The sequence below is a fragment of the Peromyscus leucopus genome, chromosome 20 (genome assembly GCF_004664715.2).
Source record: "Peromyscus leucopus breed LL Stock chromosome 20, UCI_PerLeu_2.1, whole genome shotgun sequence".
Classification (NCBI taxonomy): Eukaryota; Metazoa; Chordata; class Mammalia; order Rodentia; family Cricetidae; genus Peromyscus; species Peromyscus leucopus.
This window is the reverse complement of record NC_051080.1, coordinates 51,946,964-51,965,605: the sequence shown is the minus strand read 5'-3', so window position 1 is coordinate 51,965,605 and position 18,642 is coordinate 51,946,964. Positions and strand designations below refer to the sequence as shown.

General features: G+C 43.3%; 2 protein-coding genes across 5 annotated transcripts in view; one reads left to right on the top strand and one right to left on the bottom strand.

The window, feature by feature from the left end:
* Smg5 (SMG5 nonsense mediated mRNA decay factor) overlaps positions 1 to 11,579 on the bottom strand; it is a 136,940-nt gene extending 125,361 nt beyond the window's left edge. Inside the window, exon 1 of the mRNA XM_037197785.1 lies at positions 11,454 to 11,579. The gene's annotated coding sequence lies outside the window, so the exon portion shown is untranslated. The remainder of the gene's footprint in view (positions 1 to 11,453) is intronic.
* The window catches only part of Sybu (syntabulin), a 112,405-nt gene that overhangs the window by 22,374 nt on the left and 71,389 nt on the right, over positions 1 to 18,642 (top strand). Inside the window, exons 1-3 of one of the 4 annotated variants that reach the window (XM_028867938.2) lie at positions 11,599 to 11,725; positions 15,505 to 15,588; positions 17,607 to 17,814. In XM_028867938.2, the coding sequence (XP_028723771.1) occupies positions 15,565 to 15,588; positions 17,607 to 17,814 (232 nt within the window). In that variant the 5' untranslated portion in view covers positions 11,599 to 11,725; positions 15,505 to 15,564. Of the gene's footprint in view, positions 1 to 11,598; positions 11,726 to 15,229; positions 15,589 to 17,606; positions 17,815 to 18,642 lie in introns of those variants that run through there. The other 3 variants (XM_028867939.2, XM_037197786.1, XM_028867940.2) reach the window with 3 other exon arrangements.

Here is an 18,642-nt window from a genome sequence, read left to right as displayed (position 1 = left end):
AGAAAGAGAAGGGGGCAGCTGAATGGCTCCTATCATGGAAAGAGTTAAAGTGGTGAGCAGATCGAGAGAGCTCCTGTGGGTCTGGTGGTTGGGTCGTGATGGGCAAATTTGTCTTTGTTCTCTGTGTGTCAAAGAAAAAGTGCAAATCAGACCAGCGTGAATACACAACTGCTTTTGAAAATAGCATCTTGGACTCATTGCTGAAAAAAGAACAGCGCATAAGAACACAGGCAGTGAAATGCAACAAAAGCTGTAAGCTTTGGCACATCCTGACCTTGATCACATGGGAAACTTGAACTGGGTAATGTCCAACAGAAGTTCCACAGGCACTAATGCAAACAAGAGGCATCAGATTGTCAGGTTGTTTGTCATTGCCTACATGGCTAAGAGGAAACTTCCCTGATTACTATTTTTCTATTGTTCAACTAGAAACCTATCATAGACTTAAGGGAAACTACCTTTTAGGGAGTAAATATGACCTCGTTCACATCATTGAGAGGACCAGATCTAATAGTCACTATTGAGTGACTTTTCCACTTATTGGATAAATACACAAGGCTATGAAAACAAAATGTGTTTTAGTGACCTTAAGCCACAAAAATGCTCTATGTTGGTGAGGTTGCTTTACCAAATGTTAAACTATGAAGTTGAAAAGAGACCAAGTGGGTGAATGCAATTGAACTGTAAATTGAACTGAAAGCCTTATATAGGCCAGGTAAGTGATCTACCACTGAGCTATGACTCAAGCATCTTAGTTCTTTAGACAGTGTCCTATATGTGCAGTCACGTAAGCCTATAATCCCAGGGATTTAAGAGAGTGAGATAGGAAGACCAAGACTCAAAACTCAGGCAACATAAGAAGATTTCTCCTCTCAAAAAAACATAAAATATAGTCTATGATTGGAGTGAATACAGTAAGTAGTATACTGGTTTAATACAAGTGAGTAGTACAATGTGTGATGGCATTGATTCTTTATTACGATTTATTTATTTTTTATTTTATATGCTTTGGTGTTTTGTCTGCATGTATTTCTGTGTGAGAGTGTTGGGTCCCCTGGAACTGGAGTTACAGACAGTTGTGAGCTGCCATGTGGGTGCTGAGAATTGAACCCGAGCCAGCATTGATTCTAATCTCCAAATAAGAGAAGCTTTTGACCCATTTGAGCAAGAAAAGTTTGTCTTTATTCCAGTCATTTGTTTTAGTAAGAGATTTGCTACCTATGAATACATGTTTCTATTTGTTGTTTATTTGTTTGCTTTTCTGAGATAGGCCCTCATATATAGCCTAGGCAGGTCTGGAAATCTCTGCAGAGGATGTCCTTGAGCTACTGATCATCCTGGCCTCATTTTCTAAGTGCTTGGACTGCAGGCATGCACCACTACCTCTGTGTGGGCCTTCGATTTTTCTTTTTCCTTCCTTTCTTCCTCCCTTCCTTCCTTCCATCCTTTCTTTCTTTTTTTTTTTTCTTTTTTGTTGTGCTCAGGAATCAAATGAAGAACCTAGCACATATTAGGCAAGCACTCATCTACAGCCTCAGCATTCTGAACAAATTTAAAACACTGGTTCTGTTGACAGTTTTTGCAATACTAACTTCACTTACAGTAAATAGCCTCACTTTGCCCTTGTGAATTAAAAATCTTAGTCTTTGCATATAGAAGCAGGTTTGACCGTCCCAAAGAAACAGATGGGATAAAAACAGGGCAAGCAAGGGCATTTCTCCTGCATTTCCTGATTCAGTGTTTAATTTTAAAGTCAGATGAAATAAATCCTTTCCTCCTTGAGTGTTTCTTGTCATGATGCTTACCACAGCAAGACAAAGCAAACACCGAACTTCGTACTGAAAGTAGGTGAGGCTGGTGACAAGCCTGACGATGTTGTTTGGGGAATATGGTAGAACTGTTTGGAACTTCGGGCTGAAAAATCAAAGCTGCATGAGGATGCTGACCAACATAACATTTGTCCCACACATTCCACTCATCATTGAAATATTGGACCTACTCTCCACACGGCACTGAAGCACAATGTGATGGGCTACCATCAAATAATTTCTTGAAATGCGTTACAGTACCTTAAAGAGAGTTGAGGAAGGGACCTTGCATGGAACATTCAGTGAATGAAGAATGAACATGAAGGCAGCATCTTCCAGGAGGCTCACACTAAATGGAGGTTAAAATTGTGATACAAAAAAAAAAAAAAAAAAAAAAAAAAAATAGGGAAAGATTCCTCATGTATACTAATGCTATTCAAAATTCTGTGGATCACATTTGGGAATCCACACAAAGGAGATGAATTCTAATGTTTAAAGTTATTGAGCATAAAATTTTATCAACAAATAAACAAGCCGTAGAAAGATGCAAAGAACTGGAAATGTTTATTAATCTCTTTGAAGGGCTGCTGCAATTCAATCATGTGGATGCCTCCCAGCTGGCAAGAAAACAGGATTGCTCAAAGGTTTCTGATTGAAAAGCCTCACACAGCTCTCTAGGCAAGAAGTTTGGCGGTGGTGCTGAAAAACCACAAAGACAAATTCCCAAATATTTATCATCTGATTTGTATTCTGCAGCCATTCCCAGTCTCCGCGATAACAGTGGAAAGGATGAAGTCAGACTGCAGGAATAGAATGCTTGATCAAGGACTTACAAACTCAGCACACCACAGAAAGCCACAGCAACAGACCTGCCTTCTATTACTGAAGCTCATTAAAACAGACAATTTACCTTTGGGCAAAAATACAAGCAGAAAACCTTGATTTTAAAGGATCACCATAATCTTACTGATTTCAAAAAAAAAAAAAAAAAGTAGCATTTTCTGCTAAAACCTCCTGTGGGAACTATCCCTCTTCATATTTCTTTAATTACAGAGAACTGAGTGGTCTGCAGCAAAGAATAATACTAGAGCTACTTTCAAAGAAAGTGAAGGAAGAGGTGTGTGTCCTGACTCTAGGAAACCCGTATGCCCGCCTTGTTTTAATATTTATAGAAATAGCAATGCCCTGTGGAAAAGGGATTCAAAAGATTCAGCTAAGGACTTTTTTTAAAAAGATATGTATTTTCATATGATCATAATTTTTAACTTGAAAAATGTAACATATTTCAGGTTAATAAATATTACTTTTGTCATATTTGTATGTGAATTCATTCTTGGTTTATCTTAAAGGAGTTTATAGCTAGACATGGGTCTCTATACTAATATTAAATGACTCATGTGTTCATCCAATGTTAAAAATGACTATAATTTAATATTTAATTAAAATATCACACACAAAAAATAAATAAATAAATAAATAATAACCACTCACCCCACAGCATGGCTTAGTATTTGGGTGACATTAACTGTTCCATCTATTTTCCATGACCACATAGGAGTCCCAACATCTGTATGGGCTTGAGCCCCATACAGAGAAGTCAAATAAAATTAAGAAATTAGACTTATTTATATTATCATGGAACATTGATTAGGTTTCTTCCAAATTTTATTGGAGTTCTTTGTAAATAACAAGGAAGGACTCAATTTATATTTTTAGAATAAATGAAAGTTACTTATTTACAAAAAGTCTTGGATTCAAGGTATAAGATTTGTATTTAGCAAAACTATAACTGTTAGTCAATTTCTAGACAAGGTTTAAGGATACTTAATAATTATTATTGGTTTTACCTTTATTATATTTACAGATGAATAGTCTTCTTGTTTTAAGACAATATTTTTCAAGTATCCAATTTTGCATTATTATTAAAAGGCAAAAAACAACAAACAACAACAACATTAACAAAAACTTAAATGATCCCTAATCCTGTATTTATTCCTCATTTCCTTCATTTCATGATCTGTTTCTATAGAGTTATTTTTGAACTTAGAGGTTTGTGGATGAGACTACTGACATGAGGGTAGGCAGAAATAAAACCAGTAATGTAGATGCAAAACTTTCAGGTGTTTACGGTGGGAACCACAAGCATGCTGACTTTAGTAATTCACACATCTATCCTTAGGATCCCAAGCATTGGAAAACTGGCTGCTCTCAAAGAATATTTAAAGTAGACTCATAGTGTGAAATTTTCTAAGGCTCCCTGCCTTAGTAACTATTTTTAATCTTTTCAAGCTTCAAAATAGGACTACTTAAATCCTGTGTGTGTGTGTGTGTGTGTGTGTGTGTGTGTGTGTATGAAAATACTGCGTTAACCTGTATAACAAAATATAGCAATAAGACTATGTGAATATTTAAATATTCAAATGCTAGAGTTTTTTTTTAAATAAACCCTTGTCTAGAATTGTTTTCTGTTTTAATACTAAAAATCTAATAAGTGACAGGAGAAAAGAGGAAGAAAAACCATAACAAGGAATCAGGGGAATAGTTTTTCAAAGCATATTCTTTGAATTCTCACTCAAGAGAATTGAACCCATTAAAAATGAAGCTAAGATTAATATTTTATAATACATAAGATAAAATAGATGTATTTTCTGAGACAGAAGCTTTTCAAGTTATACCAATTTGGAAATCATTATTTTCACTTGCTTACTTAAAAATTCCTTTGAATTGCTATTCGACTCATGTGACAAGCCCCAAAGCAAATCCAGCCTCTGATTATCATAGCTTGCATGTGGCTTTAGTTTTCCATTGTACGATACAATCATGCAAAAAACGTAGACATTTCTAAGCCAAGAACTCATTCTCTCCTATATTACTCTCAGGACAAGACTACGCTCCTTGACTTGAGCAAGTGGGGTTGCCTAATGAGTGTACCCAAAGGGCAAAGGAGACTGGATAAGGACTGCTGGTGGAGACCAGAGGCTGTAAAGAGAGCTCTGGGGAGAGGGGCCCTTTGTGAACATCCAAGGTGTGGTGTCAGGGCTAGATCAGAAGGGCATATGCATAATAGTTTTATCACCAAGGCACTGAAAAGCATTGAAAGGATTTAGTTGGGCCTGAGAGAACCAGAGTAAGGTTGGGGGTGGTCAGATGTGCACCTTAAAGAAACATTTCGGGCCACTATTTAAGAATATACTCTTGTGGAAAAGTCTAGGAGGCCAGGTGAGGGTTGGGGAAAGAAAAGATGTAGAGAAATGGAGACATTAAAGATAATTAGGAGATTAGAAAGAGGACAATTCTTTTAGAATTTTACACTTTTAGAAGTGTAGAAGACACAAGATTTAATAGAATCACCAAGGTCCCCAGGTTTGCATGGTGAAACCATTTATTACCTTAGCACAGAAAATTCACCTGCAGAGGAAGTGTCATAAATTCTACTAGGAATACAATGCATTTGGGGGCCTTTGGGGGGGGGGGAGCTGAAATATCCAAGTGGATTATGGGAAATAACAGAGATATGGATTTATAGAATTTATAGCTGATCTACTTATGAATAGTTATTAAAGCAATTGAAAAGAATTACCCAGGGAGGAAAGGTAGGAGGAACAAATGGAGGGGCAATACCAGTGTTTAAAGGATAGGCTAAAAGCATGTGGCAAAGTTTCAGATAATCAGAAGGGAAAGTTTATATTTGAAAAATGGAGTAGTGTTTACTCCAAAGGCTGATCAGAAATCAAGATTGCAGCTGAAACTAGTCATTAAAGCAACCACAGACAGGTCATCTGTGACTTAGGGCAAGTGCTGCCAGCTAAAAATGCTTGGCATTGGAGGGGAGTGTCATAGGGCAGGGAGGGTCTCAGATGATCAGAAAGTTGCCGATATGGGAAGAAGAGCAAACCAGTAGTACTGGAACCTAGGCAGATAGAGAACTTGAGTGAGGCATCTTTCATTGAGGAATGTTGGGTGTTTACCCACCAACCCCACAGTTCCCCAGAGTTTTCTTGAGTGCGAGCAGCAGGAAATATTAGACAGAAGGATTTGGATTGTGGAGATAAACAGATAGAAAATAAAGGATAGCCTCGAGAGGGCCTAGAACCTATTCCAACGAGCCCTGAATATGTCTGCCCCAGGGTATTTATAGAGATGTCAAGGGGTGGAGCAAAAGACCGCCCCCCCCCCCCCAGCACAGCCAAGTGCAGACCATCTCAGACACCTGCACTCAGGCCCGTGGTCCTAATCATCCTCTATGAGGACCTGCTGGGTAAAGCCACGAGGAACCTGAAAATGGGCTCCCACAGAGGAATATATCAGTATGTTTAAACCCTGGTATGAAATGTCCAGTGAAAATGTATGTTGAAGTCACTTTTTAAGAGAATGACAGCTAATAACAGTTCACAGCCAATTGCATGATTGGAATACACTGGGAACTCTTCTCTGCTCTTTATGTGTATTAGTTCCACCAATGTTCATAGAAGCCAATATATAATTATTCTACTTTAAAGACAAGGAAATAAAATCCTGGAGAGTTAGAAGGGCTGACTGATTGGATAATTTCCTTTACAGGGCATGAAAGGCTGTCTTGTACAGGAATTTTCAGGTCTAGGAATTTCCCTGGTAGAGGGGAACAAAGATTGACAAGATAGGAAAGAAATGAGAGGGATGGAGCAGAGGCAGGCAGATATATGTGTTTGGAAGGAGAAGGAAAGTTCTCTTGTACCTTCTATTTTGTCTGTCAATCAAGAGCTAAGGGCATCTGCCCAGCATGAGGGAGCAGTAGTAGGCTGGTAAGTTTGAAATACGGGGAAGGTTTAGATAGACACTGAAGTGAACAGGAAATACCACTGACTACCGAACATCAAAAGACTGCCACATATCACTCAGTCCTCCCAGCAGCCAGAGAGAGAGAAAAAATAGTACTATTCATTAGTGGGGCCATAGGGTCCCTTCTATGCAGCTTCCGGTCACAGCAGAGGTGGCTGCATTAAGTCCATTTGAGAAGATTCTGGAAGTTGGGTCTTGACTACACATTAGAGACATGGAAGACCTTGAAACCGACCAAAGAGATAAGGAGATTGGGATGGGGTAGACCCGTTGAACCTGCACTTATTTTCAACTTCTTTAAAATTGGAATATGATTATAGCTAATCCAGCAAGCAAGTGGTGATTGAACTGCATCCAAAATGTGAAAGAAAAAGATGGAGTTTAGTGGAAGCGTTGAGGTTACTCTCTGTACTCCCTACTTAACCGATGAAACTAAAACAGCTTTAAAACTTAAAACTGCCAAGCCTATTCATTTTATATAGAAGTAGACACATGAGAATAGGCAAAAGAGGGGCTATCTGAAGGTCACTTGCTGTTGGAGCCCACAGAAGTTTCCTTGTGAGATCTGAGTTTGCCTGACACAGCAGAGCTGCATAAAGGGATGGTTTGACCACAGGCAAGGTTGCCAGGTGTCTGGGATGGTCTGCACTTGGCTGTGCTGCGGGGAGGGTTTTTGCTCTACCCCTTGGCATTCCTTTAGAAACCCTTTGGTAGAGACAGTCAGGGCCTGATGGATAGGGGTCCAGGCCCTCCCAAGGCTATTCTGTGTTTCTGTCTGTCTCTCTCGAGCTTTATTTCTAGCTAATATTTCCTGTTGCTCCTGCTCAACAGTACCCTGGAGAAAAGTGGGGGTGGGGTGGGATGGCCCCCCCACAACTTGCCATTATTGTTTTAGAAGGATTTAGCTCATTAATTAGCTAAAATTGAATCATATAGTTTATTCTCCCCCAGGCTATTAATTGGGAAAAGGGAAAAGAAAGGAAGGAAAATAAGCTCTCAGTTGAATCCCCAACCTGTATAAGTTTTCTGTGGGTATTAGAAAATTAAATATAATAGAAAAATATTTAATGTTAAAATGCATTTAAAATAAATGCATTTTACAAATAAAGATACAAAGATTTAGGAACACTGACTTGTCTGATACAGCTCAGCAGAGAGCAAAACAAACAATTGCCTAATGAGAAAAAGCACACCTTCATTCTCCCACACACACTCACTGACGGTGATTTCACTCACTGACACAGAGTTATGTAGCCTTACATTCTGAAAGTTTCAGAAAAATTTCAAACAATGCTGGAAAGGTTTGAATATGCTATGAAGATTTCATTGAAAACACAGGTGCCAAAGGAAAAATTCACCAATGGACCAATAGGTGGCAGTATAACACGGGCCTCTTAAAAATTTTTAAATATTAATTAGCAAAAACTCATGGAGAAGCTACATATTGTACTCGGTGCTCTTTGTACTCAGTCAAGATTCTAAGTCAAATCTCTTTCTTCCCAAAGGTTACAGAAAGTGAGTAACGATTCAAGGGGAATCCAAAGCTGTTGTCTGCGATCGTCCATTTGAGTAGCAAAGGTTTTGTATAAAAGGAAGGAGCGAAAAAGGAAAAGGGCCAAAGGAGAAGAAATGGAAAGAATAGTAGAGGGCCTGAAGGAGAGAGGAAAGAGGGTGAGAGGAGAAGGGAGGAGGAGAGAAGGTAGCGAGGGAGACAAAATGAGGAGGAGAGCAAACTAATGAAGGGGACCCTCAAGAAGCCAGAATCATAACAGAGCCTGTTTATCCTTCAAGACTCATCTCAGAATGTATGCCTGATCACCTCAGATCCCAGCCTAACTTAAATTCTGCCAAGCCCCTTTGGCATCTATCTGATACCAACACCAACATCCGGAAAGGTATGCCATGGTTAGGCCCTCTCTTCTGTTAGACCCTAAAGAACAGGAGATCCTAGCTCAGAGTAGGAACAGCAATAACCACAGATGGATGAGAGGGTGAGCGGATGATTGGGGTGTGGCCTTTTGTCATCCCTGCTATTTAACCCTTTTTAATCAGACTTTGGTAGGACGCGCTTATCAATCTCTTTTCTAATGTGAAATTCCATTTCATTCTTTATGTGTGACAATTGGTGGTAGGGAAAATGTCTTCCCCTTTGGTAAAAATGAAGATGTTTAAGATGAGATCAAGCAAACAGGAAGCAGCAATGGTAGTTAGAACGGTCTGATCGAGGGAGACAGGCTATCTAGGAAGCTGTAACCATATACTAGGCTTAAATACTAGACGTGTCTAATCCTTCTAACAGCATTACAAGCTAATTACTATTATTAAGTCTATTTTATAGGTGTGAACATGAAGCTGAGAGAACTTAATTTGTTCACAGACATTAACTGGTGCAACGAGTCGTCCTTTTCAGCTAACCTGCACTTACACCATGCTGGGTCCGAGGGGAGTCCCTAAACAGTTCCTATGAGGTGCACAGTCAGAAGCAGGCACACAATTGACCGGAGTCCAGGGCTCTGAGATTCAGGCCCTTGCATCTTTCATTTACTACTCATCACAAGCCTCTATGCAGACGAAGAAACTCATTTCACTCTCCTGCTGGCTCTCGGATGAGCGCCACAGTGAGGCCAGCCAGTAGCTGGGCTTCTTAATGGAAAAATAGACACAGGTGTTTTTCTCTGGGCCCCTAATTCAAGGTCATTTATCCAGCCCTAGTTTCACTAATTTTCTACCAGGCCACTCATTCTAGAATTTCATATACTACAATTATCACCAGGGCTGGGGTTAGGAAGCCATGGAGGAGCTTCCAGGCTTCCCGGCAGTAGCCCCAACTGCTTGTCTGTAGGGGGTGGGGATGGGGGGGTAGGGGGGGATGGTAAGCAGGCCTGAGAAGAAGCACATCTCAGATCACCGCCCAATCAGAGGACAAGAGGAGGGGATCAACTTCTTGGGAAAACAAGGGACATTCCAGCTTATGGTAAAATGGCATCAACAGACCCCCACATGCCAGAGGTTACTGAGAATTTTATTCTCATTTTGATGCTGCTTTTGATGTACAATAAACACACCTGAAAAACAGAAGAAAAGGAAAGCTAACAGAAAAACCATGGGACCATACCTATTAGGCCAAAGAAATAATAATGAACAACTTCAGTCTTTCATTTGCCCATTTTCTTGGATGATGTCATCTCAGCCCCTGTAAAGCTGATAGGAAAGTTATCTCCTTTCAAAGGCCATTTTCCTTTGATTAAATAGCATTAAATTCCAGAAGTGGCTTAAGGAGACCCATGGAGAGTTGAGACAACACAGGACAGATTCCCAGTGTCTAGGTTTATTTTCTTACAAATTTTCCTGCCGTAGCTTGGAGAGGAGAAAGGTCACAGCAAAGCTGTGCGGTTACTCACTAGGTCACATGATGACAGGAAAGGAGAAAGCTGCTTGAGAACAATGGCACGGCGGGGTTCAGGAATAAAGCAGCAATCGAGATTGCCCTCAGCTCTAACTCGGCAGAGGTGTACTTGGCTCTGCATGCTCTTCGGAACCCCAAGCTCCCATCTCCTTCCCTGTCCCTCAGGCCTGCAAACAGCTCCCCTAACTCCGGCGGCTCCTGCAACGGCTGTCATAGCAGTTGGCCGCTAGGGGCGCTCTGTTCGGTTTTTGCAACAACGCTGTCTTTTTGAGTAGACATTTCAAAATCAACCCTCCCCCCGCCCCATCTTCTAGCAGAAGAAAAAAAAAAAAACAGAATTATTTTTAAAAGAGTGTTTACTAGAAAGTTGATGGTGGGAAAAGTACAAAGCCATAGACATAAACTATATTACGGAAAACAAATTCGTAATGTAACTCAGATCTAGCTATAGATCTGCTTTCTGAGAAGACATTATAAATGCCTTTTCTAAGCCTAGACTGATATGGGTGCTGAACCAATCCTCAGGGCTCCTAGATGAGGTACCTGACAGAAGTGTCTGGTCATCTCCCCCTCACCTCCTTTCTAGAAAGCTTTGCTGCTGGGTCAGGGGACTCGCCACTGCCCTTCTCATACCTCCAATCTCTTAGGAGCAGACGGTACTTCTCCCTCAGGCCCAGAATTCAACATCTGGCTTTAGGCCTTCCGGTGCCTACCTCACAGATGATTTCCTGTGCCCTTTCAGTCAGTCTTCGAGGTCCACGTACTGTCTAGTCATCGGAGGCAGTTCATTAGGGAAATGTCCAGACTCGGCCTCTCCCACCTGGATGCCCAGCTTTATACACAGCTGTTCCAGGTATCAGATTTTCAAACATTTTAGTCCACTTTCCCAAACAGTACACACCTGCTTGACCCACCCTGTGTTTCCATTTTTTTTTTTTTAATGCAGACACGATTCCTATGTTTTGGCTAGTTCCTTACCCTGTTCTCACAAATGAACAAAAGGCCACAGATGCCAGATAGTGAGTGTGGTTTGAGACACTAACTTACATCTGATTCCCCATTAGACAGGCAGGAAAATACATCCTCCCTGCCTCAAAGTCCCCAGGCCCAAACCTCTGCCAGTCCTCTTCACCTGGACTTTGATGTAATTTCTGTTGTAATTTCTGTTCGTCACTTAAAAGCATCTCTAACTGAAAACTCATTTGCAGAGCCTAGATAATTGGCACACTCCAAACCCAATGAATGTTCATTCCACACGGCCTCAGGTTACCCACTCCCCTCTCTGCCCCAAGTACTCTCTGGGCCCCCTCCTCGGGGAGTGATCTTGCATAATCCCAGCCATTACAGTTTACAACATCTAAACACCTTAACCATAGCTTAACAATAACACGCATACAATAAGAGGAGGGTGGGTCACTCACACAAGCTCTTACAGGAAAACAGGCAGCTCTCTCCCTGGTAAGAAAAACATGGGTCTCCACCCCACCACAAAAAAAAATCCCAGGATGCCCCAGAATGCAGTTTCTTTTCTTCATGACGTGTGGTAAAACACGTCAGCTGCTCCTTGTTGCTGTGCAGATCACCCAGCATCGGGTCACTGAGAGACAGCAGCGCTTGCTCGCACAGCTGATAGGATTAGGAGACGGTGCTTTGTCAGCCCTGATTGAGTCCAAGACAGCCCCAGCATCCGCAGGTGAGATGTGAGGAAGAGGGAATGCGTAGGACTGGGAGGTGTTGAGATTGCCTAGTGCAAATGTTTCTCTTTGGCAGTGCATCTGTATTGTCTTTTCTCTGAAGTTTGCAGTCTGGGGGAGGTAGGGTCTGTGTCAATAAAAACCTGTTTGTTCTTTAACACTCATTTGACTTCAGCAGCTGGCCACTTACATGTCACAGGATTTTTGTGAGACTCATGTAAGATTATATTATGTGAGAGGGCTCTGAAAATTGTAAAGTTCTCTGCATATTAAAAAATATAGATCATGTAATTCCAAATTTTACATAAAGAATCCCTAGATCTGGGAAGTAAGTATAGAGACTTTGCTTTCCTCCCAATCCATAACTTGTGATCGCCTATATTTCTTGCCAGGTCTGGGCAGGTATATTATTTAAAAGGGTTCAAGCCTTTAGAAAATATCAAGCAATTGATATTTTCTAAATATCCAAGAAACAGTTTCTTCTTCAAGGAAATGCCACAAAATTACAAAAGAAGACAATAAGTACTTAAGTATAAAATAAAAATGGTGCATAATAATAGGCAGATGAAAGATGAATAGCTTATACAATATTAGATTAAATCTCTTTGATGCTATAGCCAAATGTTAAATTTCTCCTAATGACATGAGAAACACTTCAATGAAATTAAAGGCAATGGAGAGATGATTATTTGTAAAACTTGCCTTTTAGAACAGCAGAAAAACAGGCTTGGTTTCCAAAACTACAGAGCCAAGAGGCATCTGAACAGTAAACCATCAGCCTTTCCCTCGGTAAGGTTGCTATGGCGACAGCGAGGCTACTGCAAAGCCTCTCAGTGCCTGCACTTCTGCCTTGAAGCTTTCGCTGAACACATGTTGGATTTTTTTAGGCACACATCCCACCATTAAATACAAAGACACATTGGAGGCAGCTTTATCCGAGTCATCTGCTAAACACAAGTTTGTATCCGTGTTCTTCATCCTGGACCAGTGGGCCCTGGATGGGCTTGTGGAACTCATTCATTTAGGCATTCATTCATTTGGTAGTTATGCATTGCTGCTACTGTATGGAAGACAGAGTGCCAGGCACTGCCTACAATCCCCGGTGAAGTGAGTGGGCAGTTCTGAAATAGGATCATAACAACAGTTCTCCTAGGGTAAGCACAGGTGGCCTGGGGGGGGGGGATTGGGAGGTTTCCTGGAAGAAGCTGTCTAAAATGAAACGTACTGTCTTTCAGAATGGAGGAGGATGGGTGGATAGAGTGCAAGAAGCATAAACAGGGGGGCCAGCGGTATGCAGAAGTCTGGAGGGAAAAGAACACGAAACCTCTGGAGAACTGAAGGGCTAGAATTTGAACAACAGTCATTTGTGGAGAGAGCGAGAGCAGTGGGCTGAGAGGACGTGCGAGGGCAGGGAGCACCTGTAGAGAAGAGAGGCAAACACAGCATCCAGAGCTTGAAAGTCCTTGGTGCCATCTTGAGGGGAGGGGGGCTCTGAACACTACCTGCTAGAAAACAGTGAGTCATTTTAGTGAGGTTAATGGAGAAGTATGATTTGACTTAGCTTTGCATAAAGGGGCCAAGGATTTGCTCAGGAGTGCTTACTTAGCAAACACAAGGCCTTATTCTCCAACACTACCAAAATAAATAAATAATAAATACACCAAAACAAACAGGAAAAAAAACATTCAAACAAAGTAAAAATCAAGGAAGGTTGTGAGCAATTTGTTTTCCATAAAAGCTTTGTGGATGAAAAAAAAAAAATGAACTAGTTGGTTAGAAAAGAATATGGGTGAGGGACTGGAAGCAGAAAAAGCTCCAGCTGGCCCACTACTGAAATAACTCAGAGCAAGCTAGACTGCAAATGAAGATAAGGAGGATGGATGGTGCCCAGGCATGGTCATGCGCAAGTCCTGTTAGCAGATAGGCAAAAGTGAGGTTTCAGTCCCTAGGAACAGTGATACTGGTCACAGTAGAAGAAGAGGGCTTTAGATGACGTCAGAACTGGCCCTGAGATTCGGATTGGAATAACTCTGTGGACAATTTCAGCTGTTAGGTCCCTACAACCAATTTTCAGTTCTTGGTAGGGAGTGCCAAAGCAACTCTTGATGTCTACAGTGCATTGCTAGTTCACCATTTACAGACTCCGGCACATAAATTTAGAAATAATAAGTTGTATGAGTTCTCTTGGGCTGTACCTTGGTGAGGTCCATGGTTAAGACAGTTATGGGTATAGAAAGGATGAAGTAATCACCTCGTCTCCCCCAGAGAGTCCTAAGATTATGTCTCTGTTAAGTAGATAAAAAGGGGATAAGGATTTGTGGAATACAATCTCTTGGGGGTTTTAAGAAGCCAACCAATTGATTCCACTAATCCTCCCACTTCAGGATCTCTGGGAACGCAGGCATTCCTGGGTTTCAGAGTTGGTACCCAAAGGAATACAAACAAGAAGTTGTACCATGTCACCAATAATCACAATCCTTGCACACAGGACCCTAGGGTGTTGAGATGGCTCACCACTCACATTGCTACCTAGAATATTCTCTACCTCTGAGTAGAGGGTGTGTAAGTCATTTTACAAGTTTAAATCTATCACCAGGTAAGACCTGAGCATAGCAAGGTTATCAACTCTTCTGTCCTCAGAGACATTTTGAGCTTTTTAAACATATTTGGCTACACCACAAATGCTTTCTTCTGCCTCTCATATAAAAGACACATGCAGATACTGGATCACCTAAACCTGACCTAGCTGCCCTTGGGCACGTCTGCTTTGTCAGCTGGATACAGCTACTTTGTTTTCCTTCTTTACCCCTCCCAGCTGCCTTCGAGTGGGTATTATTAGCCCCCGTGTTCACCAAGACGAATTTGAAGAAGGGTCTCTGTTTGGAAGGACTGACGTGCTGCCTTCATCTTGGTTCCCCAGTACAGGTGTCCTGTCCTCTCTACAGTCTATATCAGGGCCTTCTCCACTGTGTCGTCAGGGAGCAGTTGTGGAGCTGGGGATGGAGCTGTGTGCTCGGTTAAAATGCCTGGGTACGGGCGCTGGGCTACGGGCGCTGGGCTCCTGCCTCCTGGTGTCAGCTGGGTTTCACTACCACCGTAGACCCTGCTGACGCAAATCCCTCCAAGGAGAACCGCAGCCTTGGAAGGAAGTCCTGCAACCCAGATGCTGTGTCAATCCTGCAGCATTGGTTTGCCTGGGTTTCAGCACCAGGGTACGCGCGCGCCCCACCTCCCTCGGGCGAGGCCATGGTAGAGAATCATATGTTGACTTAAAACCTAGAGGTCACAGAGGGACAGCGAGTGCGGAGGGTGACTTTCCCTCTTTCTCCATCTTGGCCATCGGGTGTCACAGCTTTTCTCACCTTCTCCATCCAACTTGCACCCCCCTGCCCATCCCGGACCAGGTGCAAAAAAAAAAAAAAGATGGGGACACTCCTGGGCTGGCGATGCTGCGCCTAAGCCTCAGCCTGCCTGCAGTGGGTCGGGCTAGGCTTGCAAGGGAGGGGCGCTGAGAGCGGGACGTGGCGGGCGACCTGGTGGGTGAGGCTCCCGGAGGTGCCGGGCAGCTGTTCCCGGGGCCGCAGGTGAAGGCGGCGACCGGGAGGCGCCACCGGAGCGGCCGCGAGCGGCGGCACCACGTGTCCGGCGAGGCGGGGCGGGGCGGCGGGCGCGCCCTCGGAGCCGAGCGCGACCGCTGGCGGGGACGCGGCGGACCCGCTGCTGCCGCCGCTCGCAGCCTGGGGCTCACACAGTCTCCTCCTTCGCTCGGTGCTCACAGGTGCCTCCTCCTGGAAGGCGGCGGCGGCGGCGGCGCGGGGAGCCGGCAGGCAGCGGCGAGATGGGGCCCCTCCGGGAGAGCAAGGTAAGGGGGGACCCGGTGTGCGGGCACGGTGACAGGGTCCGAGGGGGCTTTCAGTAGAAGAAGACAAGGTGGGTACAGCCTGCCTAGGAGTGAGCCAGGTGAGAAATGGACCCTGGTGTTCAGAGTCCAAGCAATGCGGGGGGTGGGGGAAGTAGGCACTGGAGACAGCAGGGAAGCCCAGGGTCATCCGATGGTGATGGGATGTAGCAGATGGGGAGGTGGCACTACAGGAAGAGATTTGGGGGGATTAATATGAGGATTTAAAAGATTGGGTTTAGAGGGTTAATCCTAGCTCCTGAAGATGTGACTTGAGGTGAAGCTTTTAGCGGGTGTCATGTGTTTGCCTGTGTGTATATGTATGTGATAGTGCAAAGGGAATTTGGTGTATTCGTGACTGAGAAATAAAGACTGCAGCCTGACAGTGACCCAGCTCAAGAGTCTGCAGTATGTATGCCAAGCAGAGTGGCTGGTGTGGGATACCTGCTGGGTGACTGATGGGGCTGGACAGATCCGGAGTCTGGGTGTGGCTTGGATGCAGCAGCAGGATGGCATGGATGCCTGAGCCAGGTTCCGGGCTGCAGGGGGTTTTCCCTGTGGAGGAGGCCTCCCCGAGGTGTTCGCTTTGGCCTTGACCCTTCCTGGTAAGCTGTGGAAACAAGTAGGAGGTCATGTTGGGAAATGGCATCTGCTACTTAAGCCAAAGCCTTCCTTCAGTTACAGAGGTTGGAAGGAGCTGTGGAATTTTTGCATAAAAAGCTCTTCCTGGGAATCCAGTGTTAACAAGGCGGAGTAGTGGTGACCCTGAAAACTGGTCTGAAGTTCTCTTCTAGCTGATGTACATACAGCCTTTGCCTCTTCCAGCCTCAGCTTCCCCATCTGTTCAGATGAACTTGAATAAGTGTCTGTGTTGAAGATTGAGGTGTAAGGATCCATTAAATGAACTAATGGTGGAGAAAAACTTGTTTTGTATTACATTTATTTATTTGTGTGGGGAGGCAGTGTGGGTGCCACAGCATGTGTGGAAGTCAGAAAAAGACTTGCAGTCCTCTTCCTCTACCACGTGGGTCCCAAGGGCTAAGCTCAGGTGGGCTGGCTTGACTGAGTACCTGTATCTACGGAGTCTTCTTGGCTATTAAGAAAGAGGACTTTTACATGGAAAACATTGTCAAAATATACTTCTTATTCATGTTTTAAAGCCAAAGCATGGCAAGCTATTAGACATGCCATTTTAAATAAAGAAAATTTTCTTCTCATGGTTGCCCTTTTGGAAAAAAAACAAAAGCTAGATGTGATGTAAAAGGTGGAGCCATTTTCCTGGGTATTGGATGTGTTTGCTTTTTCTGTTGGCAGCCAGCCTTGTGTACCAGGATATTAATGAATAATTAAGACCCTGTCCGGAAGAGGAGGGAGTTTAAAGATAAGTGTGTATGATCCATTATCTAGTTGGTAAGGAGACAGAAAAACAGAAGTGAGATTGTTAGCTAGTTCAGGCACAACACAAGAATCTAAAGGGAAAAAACAAAAAACCGGGGTGCACTGTGAGTGATACAGAGCCTTCGAGACCCTCGGGCTTGAATGTGATAGAAAAAGACAGGATGAGAAGGTGAGGCAGGAATGGCTTGGAGGTGTGGGGTGGATGGCGCTTATGCTGATGGGTTCTCTCTCTCTCTCTCTCTCTCTCTCTCTCTCTCTCTCTCTCTCTCTCTCTCTCGTGTGTGTGTGTGTGTGTGTGTGTGTGTGTGTGTGTGAGAGAGAGAGAGAGAGAGAGAGAGAGAGAGAGAGAGAGAGAGAGAGAGAGAGAGAGAGAGAGGCGCGGGGGGGGGGGAGCTTGTAGACTTGCACTTGTGCTATTTATGGGATCAAAAGGCAAGACTTGGGAGCCTAGTTTCAGCAACTGAGGTACAGACTGCTTGTCTCTTCTGGGAGGGCTCGGTGCTCAGAAATACGACCTCTCAGAAACTGAGCCTTGCAGGAGCAGAGAGAAAATGATTGTTTTCTTTTGGCTTTCCAATTTGGAGAAGGAGCCGAGGGTGCAGCATCAGGAGAAGGAGGTTTCCAGGAGCCGGATTCCCCGCTTGATTCTGCGGCCGCATCTGCCTCAACAGCAGCAGAACAAGGTTTCCCCAGCTTCTGAGTCTCCCTTTTCTGAGGAAGAGAGCCGGGAGTTCAACCCCAGCAGTTCTGGACGCTCAGCGAGGACAATCAGCAGCAACAGCTTCTGTTCAGGTACAGTAGCGCTGTGGGCGTCCATGGCAGGGAGATGTGACCTGCAGGTAGACTGTGGCTGATCCTCAAAGCTACAACTAGGCGCTTCACCAACCACCACAACGCGTGCGCTGACCCTTTCTGGCTGTTGTAAGCTACCAATACAACAGTTTCCTATGCTTGAGCCCAGTTCAATTTCTTATGATTCAGAATGTAAAATTCAACTTCTTCTTTCTATACCTTTAAAGTGTGTTCTTTTATTGAATCTAAAAATTATATTAGTTTGGGTTTTATACTAACAATCTCTATAACTCCATGTACTTTTGATTATGAAATACCTCAAATAAAATAACTTCTAACGAAGTCAAGACCAAGGAGAACTATGCTGCAGGCCTGGCCCTGCAGTGTAGTGGGGGAAGAACACAGGCTTATTACCAGCCAGACCTGATTCCCAAGGTGGGCTGGAATCCCAGACCTACCACTTAGAGACTGTGTGATCTTGATTAAGTTGCTTAAGCTTGGTAAACCTTAGTTGTTACAGCAATAAAATGGGACAATAAATACTGGTTGAGGATTCCTTATCAGAAATGTTTGCTGTTTCAGAGTTCTCAAATTTTTGGAGTATTTGCAGAGAGAGATAGATTGGGGGTAGGAGCAAAATCTGAACACAGAATTCATTAATGTTTCATACATACTTCATACACATAGCCCAGATATTTAATGTGCCTACCTTTTATATGTAATCTGTTACATGAACCTAGGCATTCATTTTTCTCCACTCATGGCTGATGGCCTATTTTATTACTTAAAAAGTCCCACATTTTATAGCATTTTGGATTTGGGTTATTT